The sequence below is a fragment of the Tachysurus vachellii genome, chromosome 4 (genome assembly GCF_030014155.1).
Source record: "Tachysurus vachellii isolate PV-2020 chromosome 4, HZAU_Pvac_v1, whole genome shotgun sequence".
Lineage (NCBI taxonomy): Eukaryota > Metazoa > Chordata > Actinopteri > Siluriformes > Bagridae > Tachysurus > Tachysurus vachellii.
In genome coordinates this window covers 29,006,009-29,026,810 of record NC_083463.1, presented here as the reverse complement: position 1 = coordinate 29,026,810, position 20,802 = coordinate 29,006,009, and the positions used below count along the sequence as shown (strand labels likewise).

At 38.7% G+C, this 20,802-nt stretch overlaps 1 protein-coding gene across 1 annotated transcript; it reads left to right on the top strand.

Annotated features, from left to right (window-relative positions):
- Positions 1-123: 123 nt before the first annotated feature.
- On the top strand, positions 124-14,930 carry LOC132844906 (protein FAM83F-like). The gene is made up of 5 exons (XM_060868790.1): positions 124-657; positions 9,270-9,437; positions 10,009-10,130; positions 12,035-12,747; positions 13,443-14,930. The coding sequence occupies exons 1-5, from the start codon at positions 196-198 to the stop codon at positions 13,484-13,486; spliced, it is 1,509 nt and encodes a 502-aa protein (XP_060724773.1). The 5' UTR covers positions 124-195; the 3' UTR covers positions 13,487-14,930.
- Positions 14,931-20,802: the final 5,872 nt, after the last annotated feature.

Sequence of the window (20,802 nt, the reverse complement as noted above, 5' to 3'; positions counted from 1 at the left end):
ATTTCCCAGGATTTGAGTGGATTTAGGGTTCAGCCAATCAGCGTGGGATGTTTATACTCTCATTATAATAATCCACGCCCACACGCACCTCTGGCGCCTGCACAAAGGTGAGCGCCGCTGTGCAACTTCCGCGCAAAGTATAAGTTCGAGCAAAGTAAGAGAAGAGAGAGATAGAGAGAGAGAGAGAGAGCAGCCATGGCTGAGTCCCAGCTAGAATGCATGGAAGACGGAAGTATCGTTGAGACCATCCATGAGTCCAGGCCGGAGTTTTACTATAGTGAGACGCACCGGTCGGCGCTCGAGGAACTGCTGCGTAAAGGTGACGGTGCTTTTAAGGAGCTCCTCCGCAAGGACGACGCTAAGGACTTCCTTTCGCCTCCTGAGGTCAATGTGATCAAAAGCACTGTAGAAAAATACAGCACGCAAGAGGACCTAAGCGTAGCGACGCCTCGGATACACACAGACGACACGACGTCTTTACGCTCGACCTACTGGCCCGAGATCTCCGATATCCAATTGCCGGAATTGGACATAGGCTGGCCGCACTCTGGCTTCTTTAAAGGGGTGATGCGCGCGATGGTGTACGCGCACCCGCCCAAAGACAACGGCCCGCACATTAAAGAAGTCGTCCGTAAGCTGATCCGAGACGCACACAAGGTTAGCTGGGAAAGTTGTTCCACACACCAACAAGGGTTTTCAAAATGCATCAACAAACAAACCGACAAACCTAGTGGTTAAGGTGCTCGACTACCAATCAGAAGGTTGTGAGTTTGAATCCCAGGTCCACCAAGCTGCCATTGTTGGGCCCCTGAGCAAGGCCCTTAGACCCTATAAAAATGTAAGTCGCTCTGGATAAGTGTGTCTGCTAAAAAATGGAAATGGAAGTATGTGAAGCAAATCCAGGATTGTGTGTTTTTTTTTTTTTAAATCAAACATTTACATAAATCACAAACCTGCAATTAACATTATCAAAAATATACAAATTATACGATTTATAGACATAAATCGATTGACTTGAAACCGAAGCTTAATAACTTTATTTAATAAACATCAGTAAACATTTTACATTCAGGGGTAGAATTAAAATCTTAAATATTAGGGTTAGAATTAAAAATGAAAATAAAAGTCACAGAACCACTAGATACAGATATGTATATTTAAGTAGATATTGTTTACAGGTTTATTTTATATACAAACCATTTAAATGACATAGGTTTTTTTTTTAATTATTATTATTATTATTTATGTCCACGAACAGAACAAAAAAAAAGATAAAATTTGATTTTATTTGATTTACATCAGAGGAAAGTTCAGGAACAGAAAACTCTGTGGTTCCATAAATAACAAAAAAAGTAATTGTACACATTTAAATGAAATTACTATGAACTAAATCTGTGCTGAGAGATTTATTTTGCCGTTTTAAAGCATTTATGAAGCTATGGTGTACATTATACATAGGAGTATCTAGTACCTGGATTTTGATGACCACTAACAAGTTGCATATTCAACTCGATCTTTTGAAAAAACAAAAAAAAACAACAATTTGTGTTCTAAGCAAACATTTCATGACGTTGTTGTTGATCGTTGTGTAGTTCCCGCCCAAATTATTCTTTGGATATTGTCCAAACCACCAAACATACGTCCAGTAAAAATAAAATGGAGAGAGAGAATTCAGAGAAAATCTAAAGTCGCTAACTAAACTATCAAGACTTGATTAATATTTTGTGTTTTTTGCTATATGAGGTTAGCGACTTAGACTTAGCGATGACTAGCTGAGGTGTTGTCAATGGTATGAACACAATGTTCTGCATCAAAACTGAAGCTTTCTGGTGAGGTTAAGGACCACAGTAATAAAATCAGCCACATTTACAAGAATTCTTATACTCATTTGATTACCCTGGTCTACATGTGTATAAGCTAGCTAGCTAGCTGACTGTATATTTTTGTATTTCTGGGATCGGGCAAGGCATTTGAGCTCATTTTACTTATTTGAATTGTGAAATAGATAGATAGATAGATAGATAGATAGATAGATAGATAGATAGATAGATAGATAGATAGATAGATAAAGCTCCCTTGTTGATCCCAGAGGAAATTTAAGGTTCCACTGTTAAAATAACTGGTAACAAATTTATGATTTGTCCATTTTCTTTTCCTCTCATATAAATTAAACGGTTTCTTATTTTTCCATCGGGAAAAAAAAATAGGGTGTGCAAATATTTGCTGTAGGAAATGCTGAAGTAAGAAAGTGTTGGCAGTTTCACTTTTGCGTGAGTTATTACTGTCTAAAGAATTTCATGTTAAGAATGTTTGCCTTTAATGAGCTTAACTGGCATAAACTGGAAAGTTCTTGTGCTTCCTTGTTCCGACTAAAGTGAAAATAGGGCTTCATTGGAATCAGCAGGGATTCCCAGTCAAAACTAACAGGACTAGCTTTGTGGTTAGCATTGTGACTGGTACTTTTTCCATTTATAAAAACAACACGATAAAAACGAACAGTATTAAAGATGCTAGGGACAAGCCTTTCTCAGAAAGACTTCCTAATAAACAATGTTGTTTTTTTTTTTGTTTTTTTTGTAGCTTTCGTACTAGTTGTAGAGCTGTAGCTACTTTCGAAGTGTGTTCGGTCTTGCGTGAGCATGTACCGACTCGACAGTTTGTTAGCTTGAATTCTGGCAAGCTTCAGGGCATTTTTCTGTCTCACAGCACTATTGTCTAAAAAAGCAGGCCCATCAACTAGCAGTGTAAGATACTCTGCATACTTTCGTTTAGATTAATGCATGTGAGTGTGTGTGTGTGTGTGTGTGTGTGTGTGTGTGTGTGTTTATTTCCCTGAGCAGCACAAAGCATATCAAATTAAATTCATCTTAATGGACATATGTCAAGAATTATCAGAGTTATCCTGAGTTTATTTAACACTAGCAGTTTCTTGGCTAGCCTACAGACGATATCATGATATCCTATCCTTATCAGTTCAATTCAACCTGGTTAGTACCATGGAACCTTGGAAGAGTTTGGGTAGATTGTTTCTTTGGCTTGGCACAAATACATTAGTTTGACGGTTGAATCATGAGTCATGATTCGGAATCATTCTTCATTTGTGGCACATTATCTTCATACAGATGGTAGATTTCAAACTTTAGTTCAAATGATTTGATTGATTTGAAATATAATTATCAAATAAATCAAGTTATTTTATTTTATAAGTCAAGACAAGCAGCTTCTATTGTCATTTCAATCATATATAGCTGATGTAGTACATAGTGAAATGAGACAACGTTTCTATAGTATCATGGTGCTAGGAATGGGTGTTCCAGTGTATTTTTATCTACAGTTAATGAGGTCATTAACAGGTCTTTCTCTTTTTTATCAACCGTCTGCTCACACCCTTAAAGTAATAATAAGGGAGCACAAATGCTTTCGCTTTTATTTCAAGAGAAGCAAAAATGTAGATCTGATTACATTCAAAGTCCACACAGCTGGGCGCATTCAACACTACTGAATATCATGTTCAGGTGACTTAAATCTTCAGTTTCACATTCCAAAGTTTATTTGTCACGTACACAACCACTGTATCTTAATAGAAATCAATAGAAACAATACAAACAATAGAATCAATACAAACATCATGAAATAATATACAACAATGAAAAATGTACTATGGATGATGCAATTTATTTATTCATTTATATTTACTTAGATCTGAATGTATTTGAAAATTGTTTAGGTTTTTTTTTTTTTACCCAAAATTTTGTCCATTCATATATTGTACGTTAATTTAGGTAAACAAATCTACTATTTAGTAATTATTTTTAGATTTACTTTTTTTTGTTTGTTTGTTTAATATTTTACCTCTTACAAACCGTGTCACTATGAAACTTACGGAAAAACATTACCACAGAAAATAGTGTATGTATCTATAAAAAATTGTAAGTATTCTGTATTATAGCAAAATTTACAGTGATGTAATAATTTATATGCAAAAGAATAAAATGATTTTACTGATTTTAGAGTTAATAATTGATTAAAGTGGTCATAAACTTTAATTTATAAAATTCCTATTTAATGAAACGAATACCTTAATTTACATTTATTTTCGAAAAACAGCGGGTATTGTGACCAATTCCATGTCAATTCAATCCGATTTACTTGTATCGCACATTAACAATTCAGTCTCAAAGCAGTTTTCTATGAGTATAGAAACAGAATAGAATCAAAATTTTAAAGTTTAAATTTAAGTGACTTTATATCTTTAACAATTTTCCATAATGATCAAGCCTGAGGCGAAGGTGTTGGTGAAAAACTCCCTGAGATGATATGAGGAAGAAACCTTGAGAGGAACCAGACTCAGAAGGGAACCTCATCCTCATTTGGTTGACATTAGACTTGTAGTTGAGTGGAATAAAGCAACCAAGAGCTCCTGAGGAACAGACTACAATATGACCGTCTGCTGGTCCTACTGTCTCAGCATGAGAGCCCCTAATACTTGCTGTTCTATAGCAACAATCTAAAAAGGTTTTCTTATCCCCCCGTCTTCATCTCTGTGGTTTCAGAGGAACAAGAATGTGGTTTTACAACATCCTGCTATTGATGACTTTTCCACCACAGCACACCCTGTTGTTGTTGTTTTTTTTTTATTATTATTATTTACTTAACCACAGCCTCGTCATAGTTTTGTTTCTTTTTTAGTCACCATTTGTGCATTTTAGTGCATAAATGTGTTTCTCAATGAACATTTTGTACATGTTTCATCTCCCTCAGTGTTACTCATTGCGAGCCTCCTGCGGCTCGCCAAGCTTTAATATGCGGCTCGCATGGCAGTAAATAATACGATGATGATCATGTGGTTAAAATTTATTTTTCATTTAAATAACATTAAAAACAATCAGGGAAGCATAGAAAAACAAATGTGCTCTATTACAAATAATAATGTATATTTATATATATTATTTGACTCGTCACTGACTCACTGCGTTCTGCGCAATAGCCAGTTTTTGGCGGCCTGCCAGAAGCTAGTTTGTGTTTCATGCTAGTTAACAACTTGTGTTTACTGTACACACGGACTAAAAAATGGATCGATTTCTTATCAAACAATCCACAAAATGAACAGCAACAAAGCAATGTGACAGTGACAAAAGAGGTAACTGATGGGGAGCATGCAGCATCCGCAACTCGAGTAATTATTGTATTGCAATATTGTACATTGTATTTAAGCAGATAAGCTATTTAAGACTGAATAACTTGGCATACTTTGCGGTGAAAGTGGCTCTCCTATTGTCTTTGTCCTATCAGTGTGGCTCACATGAAAAAAATAGTGAAGACCACTGATCTACCTGGAAAACAACTTTTATGATAATATGACACCAAAACACTGACAGATTAAGCTTTTCACTGGTTTGATCCATATGAATTTGAGTCAAAGTAATGATGCTGACTTAACAGCATGAAAAGATTAGACCAGATTAGATCAGATCAGCCTTAAGAGTTCATTAGAGTTGTTTTCATTTCTGGTAGAAAGATCATGAATACTTTTCAATTGGGAGTGTATGTGTAACAACCCCTACGTCACCGGATTTGTAGCACTTCCCGGAGCATCATTATTCGGGATTGAGGCGGTAAATTCCATGACTACACCAACACCAATTTGCGAAGTATTGCCGGTTTATCGCAGCGTAAGAAGCCGTTGTTATTTCTATTGTATGTTTGCCTTTTCTGCGTATGACTCGACTTTGTATCTTCGTATTTTCGCCCTGTTCGAATTAGGATGCTCAAATGCTTGTTCTCCGTGTTATTTTTCAATCAGTATCATCATAACATCCACAGATGATAAATAAAAAACAGCCGACTGTTTCAACCTGAAACAACAAGGCATACAAGTATCATTCTGTCGAGTATGTAGGTGATTGTATTACAGGAAGCACAACAGTGGAAAAAAGAACTGTAAATATGTAAGTTATGAAATCTAGCCATGGGGTTGCAAGCCAAGTAATAAATAGGAAGGGTTGCGTCAGTATGGGCGTCCAGCGCAAGTTTACACATGCGAGCAGCCAATGTGAATTCTATACTGGATCGGTCGAGACCTGGGTTAATAATGACCTACAGTTGACCTAAAGGATGCCGGTGGAAATTGTTGGGCTAATGTTGGTCGAGCTAGGAGAGGAGGGAGAAGGGTTCGTAGGCAGAGAGAGATGAAGGGGAACAGAGTTGATGAGGAGGTGATGGGCAGGTTTTGTGTTAAGGAAAGGAACCTAGACGGACAGATTTTGGTAGACTTTGCTATGCAGATGGAAATGGTATATTAGAGTTACATATAAGAGTGGAGGTAGGAGGACGCATGTAAACTACATTCTACAAAGATGAGGCAATCTGAAAGAGATTCGTGACTGCAAAGTGGTAGAAGGAGAGAGTATAGCCAGCCAGACTGGTCAGGAAAAAGAGGAGAGGAAAGATAGAAAAGAAGACCAAGTGGTAGGAATTCAGACAGAAGCTGAGACAGGCTTTGGGTGGTCAGGAAGACCTTCCAGATGACTGGGAAACTACAGAAGAAGTGATTAGGAAGACAGGTAAGGAAACATGGTGTTGGAACGAGGACATACAGGACAGCATTCAGAGGAAGGAGAGGCTAGCTAAAAAGAAGTGGGATGTAGAAAAGACTAAAGAACGTAGACAGGATTACTAGGAATCACAGCGCAGAGTGAAGAGGGATGTGGCAGAGACCAAACAGAAATCATACGATGAGTTGTATGCCAGGTTAGCCATAAGGGAAGGTGAGAAAGACTTGTACAGATTAGCGAGACAGAGAGAAAGAGATGGGAAGGATGTGCAACAGATAAGGGTGATTAAAGATAGAGATGGAAAGGTACTGGCAGGTAAGGAGAGGGTGCAGAGAAGATGGTAGGACTATTTTAAGGAGCTGATTGATGGGAAAAATAAGAAGGAAAGAATCGGGAAGAGGTGAATATTGTAGATTAAGAAATAGAAAAGATGAGAAAGGATGAGGTGTGAGGAAGGCTCTGAGGAGAATCAAGAGTGGAAAGGCTGTTGGTCCAGCTGACAAACCTGAGGAGGTGTGGAAGTGTCTAGGAGACATCACAGTTTAATTTAAAGTTGGAGTTTCTATCTAGACTGTTCAGTAGGACTTTAGAGAGTGAGAAGAAGACTGAGGAATGGATGAGAAGTGTTCTAGTGCCGACCTTTAAGAACAAGGGCGATGTGCAGAGTTGTAGCAACTACAGAGGTATAAAGTTGATGAGCCACACAATAAAGCTATGGGACATAGTAGTGGAAGCTAGGCTAAGAAAAGAAGTGGGTATTTGTAGGCAGCAGTATAACTTCATGCCCAGAAAGAGCAGTACTGATGCAATTTTTGCTCTGAGAATGTTAATGGAGAAGTAGAGTGATGGTCAGAAGGAGCTGCACTGCGTCTTTGTATGACATTGTGCTAAGAGAGGAGCTATGGTACTGCATAAGGATGTCAGGAGTAGCAGAGAAGTCCAGGATATGTAGGAGAGGAGTATGACAGCAGTGAGACGTGCTGTAGGTCACATGACATAGGTCACATGTAGATAGAGGAGTTCAAGGTGGAGGTGGAGCTACGATGATGGACAGGTTGACAGATGAAATCAGACAGGAATCACCATGGACAATGATGTTTGCGAATGACATTGTGTGATCTGTTGTAAGAGTAGAGATCAGGTGGAGGAACACCTGGAAAGGTGGAGGTCTGCGTTGGAAAGAAGAGGAATGAAAGTCAGACTTAGTAAGACAGAATACATGTGTATGAACGAGAGGGAGGAAAGTAGAACAGTGAGGTTACAGGGGGCTGAGGTCAAGAAGGTGCAGGAGTTTAAGTATTTTGGGTCAGCCATCCAGTGTGACGGGGAGTGTGGAAAAGAGGTGAAGAAGCGAGTGCAGGCGGGTGTTGTGTGACAGAAGAGTGTCAGCAAGAATTAAAGGAAAGGTGTACAAGGCAGTAGTGAGAGCAGCTCTGGTGTATGGGTTAGGGACTGTAGTAGTGAGGAAAAGACATGAGGCAGAGATGGAGGTAGCAGAGATGAGGATGATGAGGTTTTCTTTAGGAGTGACGAGGATGGACAGGATTAGGAACGAGCACATCAGAGGGACGGCTCAGGTTGGCTGGTTTGGGGACAAGGACAGAGAGGTTAGATTGAGATGGTTTGGACATGTACAGGGGAGGAAGATGGTCATATTGGTAGAAGGATGGTGGAGATGGAGCTGCCAGGTAAGAGGTCAAGAGGAAGGACAAAGAGGAGATATATGGATGTGTTAAATGAGGATATGAAGGTAATTGGTGCGAGAGTAGAGGATGCCGAGGATAGAGTTAGGTGGAAACTGGTGATTCACTGTTGCGACCTCTAACGGGCGGAAAAGCTGAAAGTAAAGGAAGAAATATGTACTGTAAGTTATGAACACATGACAAAGAACATCCAGGATAAAAGCAGCAACATGACACAAAGACAAATGATGAAAGCTTAACAGTGAAACACACAAAAGTATCCAGTGAGATGTGTTACTCGCTCATGTGATGCTGGGGTTGATGATAGGTAGGTAGTGTCGTAGTTTCATGACAAATGATATAATTTGAGCAGTTTGTAAAGTAAATGTAAAGCACTGCCATAATAAGCTATGATTTATCCTGTTTTGCAGAACCTCTGGTGAACATTTATAGTTATAATACCAGCTGCTGCAGTTTCATCAGCTGTTAACTGGGAATTTTGATTTGTTTCATGTTTAACTCTCTCACTCACACTCATTTTCTACCGCTTATCCGAACTACCTCGGGTCACGGGGAGCCTGTGCCTATCTCAGGCGTCATCAGGCATCAAGGCAGGATACACCCTGCACGGAGTGCCAACCCATCGCAAGGGCACACACACACACTCATTCACTCACACAATCACACACTACGGACAATTTTCCAGAGATGCCAATCAACCTACCATGCATGTCTTTGGACCGGGGGAGGAAACCGGAGTACCCGGAGGAAACCCCCGAGGCACGGGGAGAACATGCAAGCTCCACACACACAAGGTGGAGGCGGGAATCGAACCCCGACCCTGGAGGTGTGAGGCGAACGTGCTAACCACTAAGCCACCGTGCCCCCCCCATTCATGTTTAACTCATAAGCTAAAAATAAATACTCACAATTCTTACTTAATTACGTGTCTTTCCATTAACGAATGCTAATCTATGAAATCCTATTTAGTCTGAAGTTTAGTGTTTGTTGATTGCATGCATGTATTCCTCAGGTTATCGCTATCGTGATGGACCTTCTCACAGATCTTCAGATCCTACAAGATCTTCTGGATGCCGCTTCCCAGCGTAACGTTGCTGTCTACATTATACTGGACAGCAAGGGAGCGCCACACTTCATCGACATGTGCAACAGACTGCAGGTCAACCAGAAGCTTTTCCAGGTGAGCAGAACACACACAGAAGAGCATCTTTTAACAGGAAATTCAGACATTCAACCCTATTAAGCCTGTTGCCGAAACTGTATATGTAACTTATATGTACGTTGCAAACACTTTTGGGCGTGCAGTTTCAGGTAAAGAATTAATAATGGGATGGTGTGATGAAGCTGAGTTATTGTTATCACCTTAAAGTGAATTCTTTTCCAGGTGCATTGAATGTTTAAGTCAAGTTAAGTAAGTTTTTATGGTGTAACAAGTAACAGTATGCCAGAATACATCAAATGCTAATACACAACAGTGTGAGATGAGTGCAGGGCAAAGGGTACAACAATATACATAGATGTTGTGGTCATTTCATCACCGGCCTTTCTTTTTTTTTTGTGCTACAAATCTCTAAACCTGGAAACTCCTTCCATAAACGCTAAACAATCACCATAGCAACAATTACACACTTGTTACTATGGAAACGATAACATATTAGATTAATAACTTTAATACGAACCTATGATTTGGGTTGCAGCTCTCATAAACTTCTGACTATTGATTAAGAAAGTAAATGACTCTGCCTTTACAGAACATCCGAACCCGCATGCTGAGAGGTGTTGGACTTGACCTGTCCTATGGGAGGATCCCTGGGAGTTTGAGCAACAAGTACATGCTTCTCGATGGAGACAAAGTGATGTTCGGATCTTACAGGTGAGTGAAATGGTTCTGTTTACGTTGAACCCTTAACAACATTATAAGCCAACTCTGTGCTTGGCTGGGAATCAGTCCAGCAACCACAAATATCCATCCAACAGTGGCTTAAGGGCAGTTTGTAAAGCCCTTAGGTCCTGAGGATGTGGAAGTTCAGTGGATAAGGTGTTGGACTACTGATCAGAAGGTCAAGAGTTTGAATCCCAGGGCCTCCAAGATGCCACTTCTGGGCCCCTTAGCAAGGTTCTGGAAATGCTGGAAATGTAAATAACATAAGCTGTCCATGCTACATGATCTGTACTCTACAGATAATTGACCTACAAGGTCATCTATATATTGAACTACAAGGTCATCCTTGCCTCCACCTGGGTTCCTCTCCCAGTCTGTAGGCACACATTGTATGCTGATTGGCATCTCTAAATTGCCTGTAGTGTGATTTAGTGTTCGAGTCCCCAGGGATGCAATCCAGGTTCCCCATATTCCCATGGATGTGAAGCACACTTTTAATGCTAAATATCTACCATAATATTAGTTGACAACAACCCTCAGCTATTGGACTGTCGGCCAGAAAACACAATCTACCTCAAAACAAGTTCATTCATTCATTCATTCATTCATTTTCTACCGCTTATCCGAACTTCTCGGGTCACGGGGAGCCTGTGCCTATCTCAGGCGTCATCGTGCATCAAGGCAGGATACACCCTGGACAGAGTGCCAACCCATCGCAGGGCACACACACTCTCATTCACTCACGCAATCACACACTACGGACAATTTTCCAGAGATGCCAATCAACCTACCATGCATGTCTTTGGACCAGGGGAGGAAACCGGAGTACCCGGAGGAAACCCCCGAGGCACAGGGAGAACATGAAAACTCCACACACACAAGGCGGAGGCGGGAATCAAACCCCCAACCCTGGAGGTGTGAGGCGAACGTGCTAACCACAAAGCCACCGTGCCCCCCAAAACAAGTTCTTGTTCGTTTATTCTAATGCTGAGTTGCCCAAATTTAGGTTTATTTTTAGTGGAATGTCGGGTGTAAATAAATCAGATGTTTTTCAACCTCAAGTGAATTATCCAGTAAACACAAGCACTTATGTAAACAAGAATAGCCATTTTCTTATTATGTCTAATTTGTTAAACAATAGGAATGAGCATATATTTGTGGTATTTTATTAATTAATTAATCTAGTATAGTCCCAAATCACATGTATAAAAACACACACACACAAAACACACTAGAGGTCTTTTCCATCTTCTCCACACTGAGCCAAGCATGAAACCACACCTGATACCACTTGTTTAATCAGTTCAGCTTGGTGTCCAATCAGCTATCAAGCTACCCTTTGCTGTGAAGATTGATCTCTGGGGATCTGTGCTATAAGATTTACATATTAAATAATTGTCTAGGCATCACATGATGTCCCTAAAACATACAGAATGTTGCCTAGCATGCACAAATGTCTACTGAAAATAGAAACCTAGAAGTCATTGATGGCCCTAAGGGTTAATTATAATGATTGTGCTTATTCACAACAGTAATTCTCAGTGCAAATTAGGAATTATTAGTAGTTATAATGTCAATTATTAAAATGCCATATTGGTAAATTGTCTAAATCCCTTTTTTACGCAAGCTACAAATTATTACCTGAGAGCTGAAAGAATAGTGTTAAAGCAATATTAACTTTAAGAGTGAGAAACAAAGAAAATCTACTGATACTGATTAGCGCTGATAGAAAGAAAGTCATTTGTGTGTTTTACTGACATTCTACAATGTTATATGTTATGATTGGCAAACTGCTGTGGTATAATAGGAATAAAATGCATTCCTCAAAACAATGGGGCCCTACACAATGGGTAAATAACAAAGTGTATGTATTTTCTGTCTCTTGTGTTGTGCAGCTTCTCCTGGATTTCATCCCGTATGGACAGAAATATAATCACCGTCATGTCAGGACAGATTGTCGACTTTTTCGACCGGGATTTTAGGGAGCTTTATGCCATGTCACGTGAGATTAAACTCTTCAAGGAGGTTAGCGTCAGTAAACCTGTCAAAGCACCTAGCAAAGCACCATCGACCCGCATGACCATACCGACACGACCCGCACTACCCGTCACCTCCCGCTTCCAAGTGAGTCTGGGAGAAAGAGGAACTCTGAGAGTTCCCGCCCACAAATACTACAACCCTAAATACGAGCTAGCGATTGGCAGCCTTCCTGAAGACACCACTCGACAGGATCTAATAACCAAAATGGAGGAATCTATCAAAATGTTTGCAGCAGAGGGGAATCCATTGGAAGAAGACGATGAGATGGAAACGTTCACCCCACATTCGTCTCTGAATAGCAAAAAAGGTACCAAATTAATATGTGTACCATCAAAGAAGAAGAAAATATTTAAAATGAAACTGCGAAAATCAAAACGAAAAGGAGATGAGAATGAGGGCGGAAAAGAGGGTGAGAGTGAGTCTGGTCCCTCTACTACAACAAAACTGACCAGTACTATAGAAGATATTACAGAGATCCCAGAGAAACCTACTGCTGAATCGCAGACGTCTGAGAAAACAAAGAGTAAAAAGAAGAAAAAGAGCACGTCATCGCAAAGTGAAGATCAGGGTATGTTTAATCACTTAATGATTTCTGATGCACTGTACATTCTTTTCAGTCTAGACTTTGGCTTAATCAAGATGCTTGGAAACGTTTCCCATTTCACTGCCATTCATTTTGAAAAGTGACTTAAAATTGGCAGACGGTCTAAAATAAGCAATTAAATTGGTAGTTTAATTAAAAAAAGAGAAATATATAGACTTTAACTCATGTGTTTTAGATCAACCATGCTTTGACTTTGCTTCTTAGGTTTTTTTTGGCTAAATGTTGTTTGCAGAACTTTTTAGCTGGCAGTTTAGCAAACTACCGGTCACCTCAGAAAGTAATTTTGTGCATTTAGTGGTCAATAAAGTAACAGAATAACTCTGTAATGAAAACTAATAGGTAATGAGTGACAATATATATCCATTTGTATAGTCGGACCGTATCAGAATGTACCTACACGGTCTGTTGTAGCATGATGCTAAACTATCTTAGTATTGTAGCTGTGATGCAAACCTAAAGAAGCAAATTTCAGACACCAGACATATAATTTCCAATCAAATATATTCAGCATAAGGACATAAATTGTATAAATGTGATTATTCAGCTGAAATTTAAGTCCAGAAGTGGCTCACTGTCCAGTTACTAGCACGTAGCCTGAAGTACTGCTAAGTCTCTTCTCCTAAAAATTCACTATAATGTTTTTTTTTTTCTTTTTTTAGGTTCAGAAAGCCAGAAAGACAGCAAAAAGTGTGTCATCTCCTGAAGACTTGAATGAAACAAATCACACTTAAAAAATAAAGTTTCTGAGGCTTATCAGCCAACATGTCGCTTATATTTGCTAGTGTCATTTTGTTAATTTAGCAAATTAGCCTTGTCATGCTAGAAAGCAGAATAACTGTGACGTGTGAGGAATATAAATAATTTGATTAAATTCTTTGATCACAGAGCCTCTCACAGGTATACAGTAAAACTAGACTATTATCATTACACATAATATTAGCACTTAGCATTAGCACAATCAGATCTGTGCTATCACACAACAGCTACCAAACAGAGAGGCTAAAAGATAGCACATGATTCCTCAAAAACATGAAGCAAGACTCAAACCTTCTTCCCAATTGCTGTTCATGCTACAACACAAGGCCATTGAATACCCTCATTGAAAAAATTAGCTCATGAAGATACCCACGATTTGCTAGATTTGATATGACTGACAGGGGAAATTGAGAAAAGAACACTTACAAATGCTGCTGCTAAGTTTTTTTAGCCCATGATTATGTTGTCTGAGCAAACATAGCTACTTTGGTCCTTTACGGACAAGATGTGGGTAGTGTGTGCTAGTGCTAGTTTTATCAGAGAGCCCATTTTTTAGCATAGCTACATAAGCCAGGCCACATGGGTTTTACAGATCAACACAACACTGACCTCATGGCATATTCTACACATTTGTAACACAAACTGTGGACAACATCGCACTGATGTGCAAACCCCTTTCCTGACTGGCCTGAAGTTAGCATGTTTGCTAGGATGTCTTTTCTGAATAACAAGCACAGCAAACAGAAATGTGTCCTTGCCATTAGCTAGGGTTTTCATTCATTCATTTTATTTTTCAGTATAATCACTTGACATGTCCTGTACAGTATGGACTGGAACGAAATTAGCCCCAGCTACGATTTTGTACCATTCTGTGTAATTTTACTCAGCACTTTTGGGGATACACTTGTTTTGTTTTTGTAAAGGTAAAAAATAATAGTTGTTTGTTACTGACAAAAAGCAAGACAGGCTAGATTAGCATCAAAATGAAATAGCAGGTATAAACACTCCAAAGATGGCTAAGTTTCTGCATTTTGTAGTAAAAGATTTGTGAAAATGTAGACTTTTTTCCCTCTCGGTCTCAGGAACACTAAGAATTTAACTTCAGTGTTGGACTAAATTGTACATACATTACTTGTTTGAATCTTTTTTTTTATAGGAATTATTATAGAAAGAAATTTGATATTAAATAATAACATCAAATTTTGTTTTGGTGCAATGTTGAAAATGGTGCTGTGGAAATGATACAGAGCTGTGCTCCCATCTAGTGGTTAATTTCTTTATGTGTGTATATATACTGTATGTATACTGTATGTATATGGATGTGTGTGTGCGTGTCTTATTGCATCTGTCTGTTGTGCCAGAGTCAATTTATTAAAGATCTGATGCCAAAAGCTGGACTGAGCAGATGTCATTCAAACAATGTAATTATAGAAATTCAATGCATTATAGAAATTCAATCATATATTCCTCAGGTTATAGAAATACTTTACATATTGTAAAGCAAATCAGACTCAGGTGAAATATGCTGAAAATTCCACTACAGTACAGAAACTGTATTTTAGCCTTTATTTTGTATTGTATTATATTATTTCATTATGTATGCTGACGGGGGGCACGGTAGCTTAGTGGTTAGCACGTTCGCCTCACACCTCCAGGGTTGGGGGGTTCGATTCCTGCCTCCACCTTGTGTGTGTGGAGTTTACATGTTCTCCCTGTGCCTCGGGGGTTTCCTCCGGGTACTCCGGTTTCCTCCCCCGGTCCAAAGACATGCATGGTAGGTTGATTGGCATCTTTGGAAAATTGTCCGTAGTGTGTGATTGCGTGAGTGAATGAGAGTGTGTGTGTGTGCCCTGTGATGAGTTGGCACTCCGTCCAGGGTGTATCCTGCCTTGATGCCTGATGACGCCTGAGATAGGCACAGGCTCCCCGTGACCCGAGGTAGTTCGGATAAGCGGTAGAAAATGAGTGAGTGTATGTGGATATCTGTGGCTTGGATTCGACTGGGAAATACAAATCTATTTTTCAAATTTCTCTTAATTGACTTAAAATTATTTTTTTTAAGTGTATTTTAGAAAATATCTAAAAGAAAATAAAGAGATATATCGAGCAAACTAAGCCAAACTACAGCTATCATAGAAAGGAATTACATTTGTGTCTTCATTGGGGAGAAGAATCCTGTGCAATTCAAATGGTTTTCACCAAAAAAACATGAAAAACTGTGTAAAATCATGGAGGAACTGAAGCCACATGTGTATTTAACATCTGACATTATATTTCAAAATGTTCATGTCATTTATCCAGAAAACTAGATCTGAGGATTTTTTCAGATGATTATTATATTTGTTTTTTAATATTTTAACTTTTATTAGATTATAAGATTTATTAGATTATTAAATGATTAGATTTAAATGTTCTTGAGTTGGAAAGAAAGAAAGAAAGAAAGAAAGAAAGAAAGAAAAAAGAAAGAAAGAAAGAATGCATACACAATATACACAATTTCTTTTTAAAATGTAATCTAAACAACAAACTAATTACAAGATTTGCAATGATGGTCCAGTGTTAATCGATTCTTTTTCTCCTACTTCCTCTTCCTGTAGATCATCTTCAGGGTTTAGTGTAAGAGAAATGCAGAAGTCAGAAATGACTTTGAGCTTTTTTTTTAAATCCCTGTGACACTGTGTTGTGACGATCCGTTTGAATATGAATCAATAATCAGCAATTTCGATTAAAGATCCTCATCGGCTTGCAACCAGCGTCCATTTCATCCACCTGAAAACGTACACACACGCACACACACACACACACACACACACACACACACACACACATGATGACTGATGGATTAGTGGGTGAAGCTTTGTTACTTCATGCTGTTAAGTTGGCATGTATATCCAGTGTGTGTTGCAACAGCTCCAACCGCAGATAGGAATGGCGATTTAGGGAAGTGTATAGGATGCATTCTGCAGCTAGTCTTTAACAGGAAGTACTGTAGAATAACACAGGAAACAGAAAATAGGGCCCAGCGGGCTAAAATAGCACTTTTGCTAAACCACAAAACACATGATCATGAAGGCTGGCTAGTTTCTTTTAATGACTAAATTAAAAACAGTGACAGTTTAGTTGATTTTTCATGATGTAGGTTTTATGTGGTTTCCTATTCAATAGGAAAGATCATGCTCACTCGGGTTGTCAGTCTGGCCATTGACTTGATCAGTCTTAAACCTTCCACTTTTGTGTGTTTTGGGTCCATGTTAGGCTACATGATTAAATTCCTCCACATTCATTATTAGGAATTTCTCTGTAACTTGGTAGAGACAATGTTCAATAAACTTCTGAAATAATTCTGCTGCTGATATATAAATAAAGATTAGTGAGAATGTCTTAGAAACAGACTGGCAAGCCAAAAGTGTGACACCACAGCCACCATGTTTACTCACAGACGAGGTTGTACGGATCTGTTTTTCCTCCACACTTTGGACTTTTTGTTTTCTGTCTGATTTCTTTCGGTTTAGTTTGTTTATTTCTGCTCTTGAAGTCTTCTTTGTATTGTGGATTGTGAAGACTTTAATTTTGTCACATATACTTTAAAGCACGGTTAAAAGCTTTCTTTGCACATCCAAACTTTGGTGGTTAGGGTCAGGGAGCAAGGTTAGACATGATACACCACCCCTGGAACAGAGAATGTTAAGGGCCTTGCTCAGGGGCCCAAACAGTGCAGCTTGGGGCTTAAACTCTGATCTTCCAATCAACAGCCCAGAGCCTTAATCACTTGATCCACCATTGCACACTGGTTACCTCTGGTTACCTCCCTCACAATGTTTTTGTCATCATTTGCTGTTGTTCCTTCATTTTCAGGACCTTTCAAAATCTTTTTTGTCATATTTTTTCAGTCTTTTTCTAGCTTAAAAATAGCTTTGCGTTTCCCACACAGACAGCTCTCTGATCTTCATGATGGTTTATGCTTTCTAACAAATGCAGCTTTCGCAGGCAAAACTGACAACTCAAACCAAGTGTAGAAATTAAAAGCTATTTTATTCTTTAATTAGCCAATCTAACAGGACGCACCTGGGTAACAAGATACACCTGGTGGTCACACGTCCCAATATTTTTGCTCATCTAAATATCTGATGGTTTGTTTTATTCATTCATTCATTCATCTTCTACCGCTTATCCGAACTACCTCGGGTCACGGGGAGCCTGTGCCTATCTCAGGCGTCATCGGGCATCAAGGCAGGATACACCCTGGACGGAGTGCCAACCCATCGCAGGGCACACACACACTCTCTCATTCACTCACGCAATCACACACTACGGACAATTTTCCAGAGATGCCAATCAACCTACCATGCATTTCTTTGGACCGGGGGAGGAAACCGGAGTACCCGGAGGAAACCCCCGAGGCATGGGGAGAACATGCAAACTCCACCCACACAAGGCGGAGGCGGGAATCGAACCCCCAACCCTGGAGGTGTGAGGCAAACGTGCTAACCAATAAGCCACCGTGCCCCCCTTTGTTTTATTTTGTATGTTTATTAAAAATGGAAAAAATGGAAATAATATCTTCTCATATTTCCTTATAGTATCATTCGATCTCAAACTCAAATGCCTTCAGTGTAAAGCAAATGAAATAAAATGCTGTTCCAATCATTTCACTTGCTCATTATAAACAAGACATAACAGTGACAAGGATGTGAATTGAAATGGAATAGAAATGTCTGGCAATGATAACTGAATACAGTACACTATTATTTATTGATCGTGGAATATTTATTTAATTGATGTATTTGAATTAGACAGATCAGACTTTTATCTTTATGCAGTTCCTCACCTAAACAGCAGAGGGAGCAGTGCCAGGCATATAATTAGTCTCTGAAACAGGAACCCGAAACCTAGCAAAAGAGATGATGTGAATATATTTTATAAATGTTTAGTCAGTTTTTGAAAAAAAAAAAAAAAAAAGGAAAAGAAAAAAAAGGAAGCTAAAATACTTTTGTTTTAACATCTCATTTTAGGTCAGATTTTGTAAAGAGCTCTTCAGAATCCATGACCTAATCACTGTCTTTTTCCTCTTGCAGTGCAGTTCACTATTGTTCTTAAGATCTGACCAAACAACACTAAGTAGCTTCACAGAAGTTTCTAGTGCAAAGACATTCTCCTAGTGACGACATTCTAATGTCGGCGTTTCCCCATAAAATTCAAGAGAAGTTATTGATAAAGCATCTTAACCCTTAAAACAACCCAGAAGGTCAGAAAGTATTAGACTTAGTGAGGAGGACTTTTAAGAGGTTTAAGAGTTTCTGATACATACATACTATATGATACAGATTTGATCATGTAGGGATTATTTTTGCGATCAGTCATTCAATCAATCATTGCAATCAATCCTATCTCAGGCGTCATTGGGAATCAAGGCAGAATACACCCTGGATGGAGTGCCAACCCATCGCAGGGCACACACACACACACTACGGACAATTTTCCAGAGATGCCAATCAACCTACCATGCATGTCTTTGGACCAGGGGAGGAAACCAGAGTACCCGGAGGAAACCTTCGAGGAACGGGGAGAACATGCAAACTCCACACACACAAGGCGGAGGCGGGAATCGAACCCCCAACCCTAGAGGTATGAGGCGAACGTGCTAACCACTAAGCCACCGCGCCCCCGTGATCAATCATGTTAGAGATAAATTCTCAGACACAAATTCTCAGACACAAATTCTCAGAAAAGACATACTGTATTCAGTAAATATATATATATATATATATATATATATATATATACTGTATATTCTGCCGCTAAGTCATTTAGAGAATTTATATAATTTGGCTCTATGACATTTATGCGCTGTGTCAGAGATGTTTACATTTACATTTACATTACATTTATTACATTTATAACGTCTCTAATATGATCGGTCACGAATGTTATCCCTACACGATATAAAGGTGTATCTCAATAAATTAGAATGTCATGGAAAAGTTCATTTATTTCAGTAATACAACTCAAATAGTGAAACTCGTGTATTATATAAATTCAGTACACACAGACTGAAGTAGTTTAAGTCTTTGGTTGTTTTAATTGTGATTTTGGCTCACATTTAACAAAAAAAAGAATTAGAATACTTCATAAGACCAATAAAAAACATTTTTAGTGAATTGTTGGCCTTCTGGAAAGTATGCCAAATCCTGCTGGAAAAATTAAATCAGCATCTTTAAAAAGCTGGTCAGCTTTTTGGTAAACGGGTGCAGTGACTTTGGTTTTCAAAAAACCTAGTGGACCAACAACAACAGATGACATTGTACCACAAATCATCACAGACTGTGGAAACTTAACACTTGGACTTCAAGCAACTTAAGCTATGAGCTTCCCCACCCTTCTTCCAAACTCTAGGACCTTGGTTTCCAAATGAAATACAAATCTTGCTCTCGTCTGAAAAGAGGACTTTGGACAACTGGGCAACAGTCCAGTTCTTATTCTCCTTAGCCCAGCTAAGATACCTCTGACGTTGTCTGTCATTCAGGAATGGCTTAACAAGAGGAATATGACATCTGTAGCCGAATTCCTTAACAGGTCTGTGTGTTGTGGCTCTTGATGACCAAATTCTTGAATTTTACCCTCCTAATGAAGGGTGACAAGGATTGTCTTCTGGACAACTGTCAGATCAGCTGTCTTCCCCATGATTGTGTAACCTAGTGAACCAAATTGAGAGACCATTTTGATGGCTCAGGAAACATTTGTTTTGAGTTTAGCTAATTGGCATGTCACCATATTCAAATTTTTTAGATAGTAAATTGGTGGGTTTTTGTTAAATGTGAGCCACAATCATCATAATTAAACGTCCCAAAGACTTGAACTACTTCAATCTGTGTGTACTGAATTTATATAATACAAGAGTTTCACTATTTGAGTTGTATTACTGAAATAAATGAACATTCTATTTTATTAAGATGCACCTGTAGTTTTAAAATAACATAGAGACAAAGTGAAGGCTTATAATAGATCAGATTTTAAAACCGCTCCTATTTTTTTTTTTTTTTTTATTGAACAACCAATCACAGTCTTCAAAAGAATGTGCCATACCTAGTAACAGGTTTAGCCCCGCCTCCTGTCTAAGATAAAAGTTGTTGTTTTTTCCTTGTTCAGAGTTGCCTTGTGTTCGGTCCTGAATCACTCTTGTGATAAGATTCCTAGTAAGAAATTTCAGAAAGTTAAATTAGGAGATTAGATCATTGAAATCATTCTTATAATCTTTATGAATAT

Coding starts and splice junctions, on each gene's coding strand:
- LOC132844906 (XM_060868790.1), top strand. CDS start 196: ATGGCTGAGTCCCAGCTAGAATGCATGGAAGACGGAAGTATCGTTGAG. Junction 9,438..10,008: donor TCAACCAGAAGCTTTTCCAG/GTGAGCAGAACA, acceptor CTGCCTTTACAG/AACATCCGAACCCGCATGCT. Junction 10,131..12,034: donor GTGATGTTCGGATCTTACAG/GTGAGTGAAATG, acceptor TGTGTTGTGCAG/CTTCTCCTGGATTTCATCCC.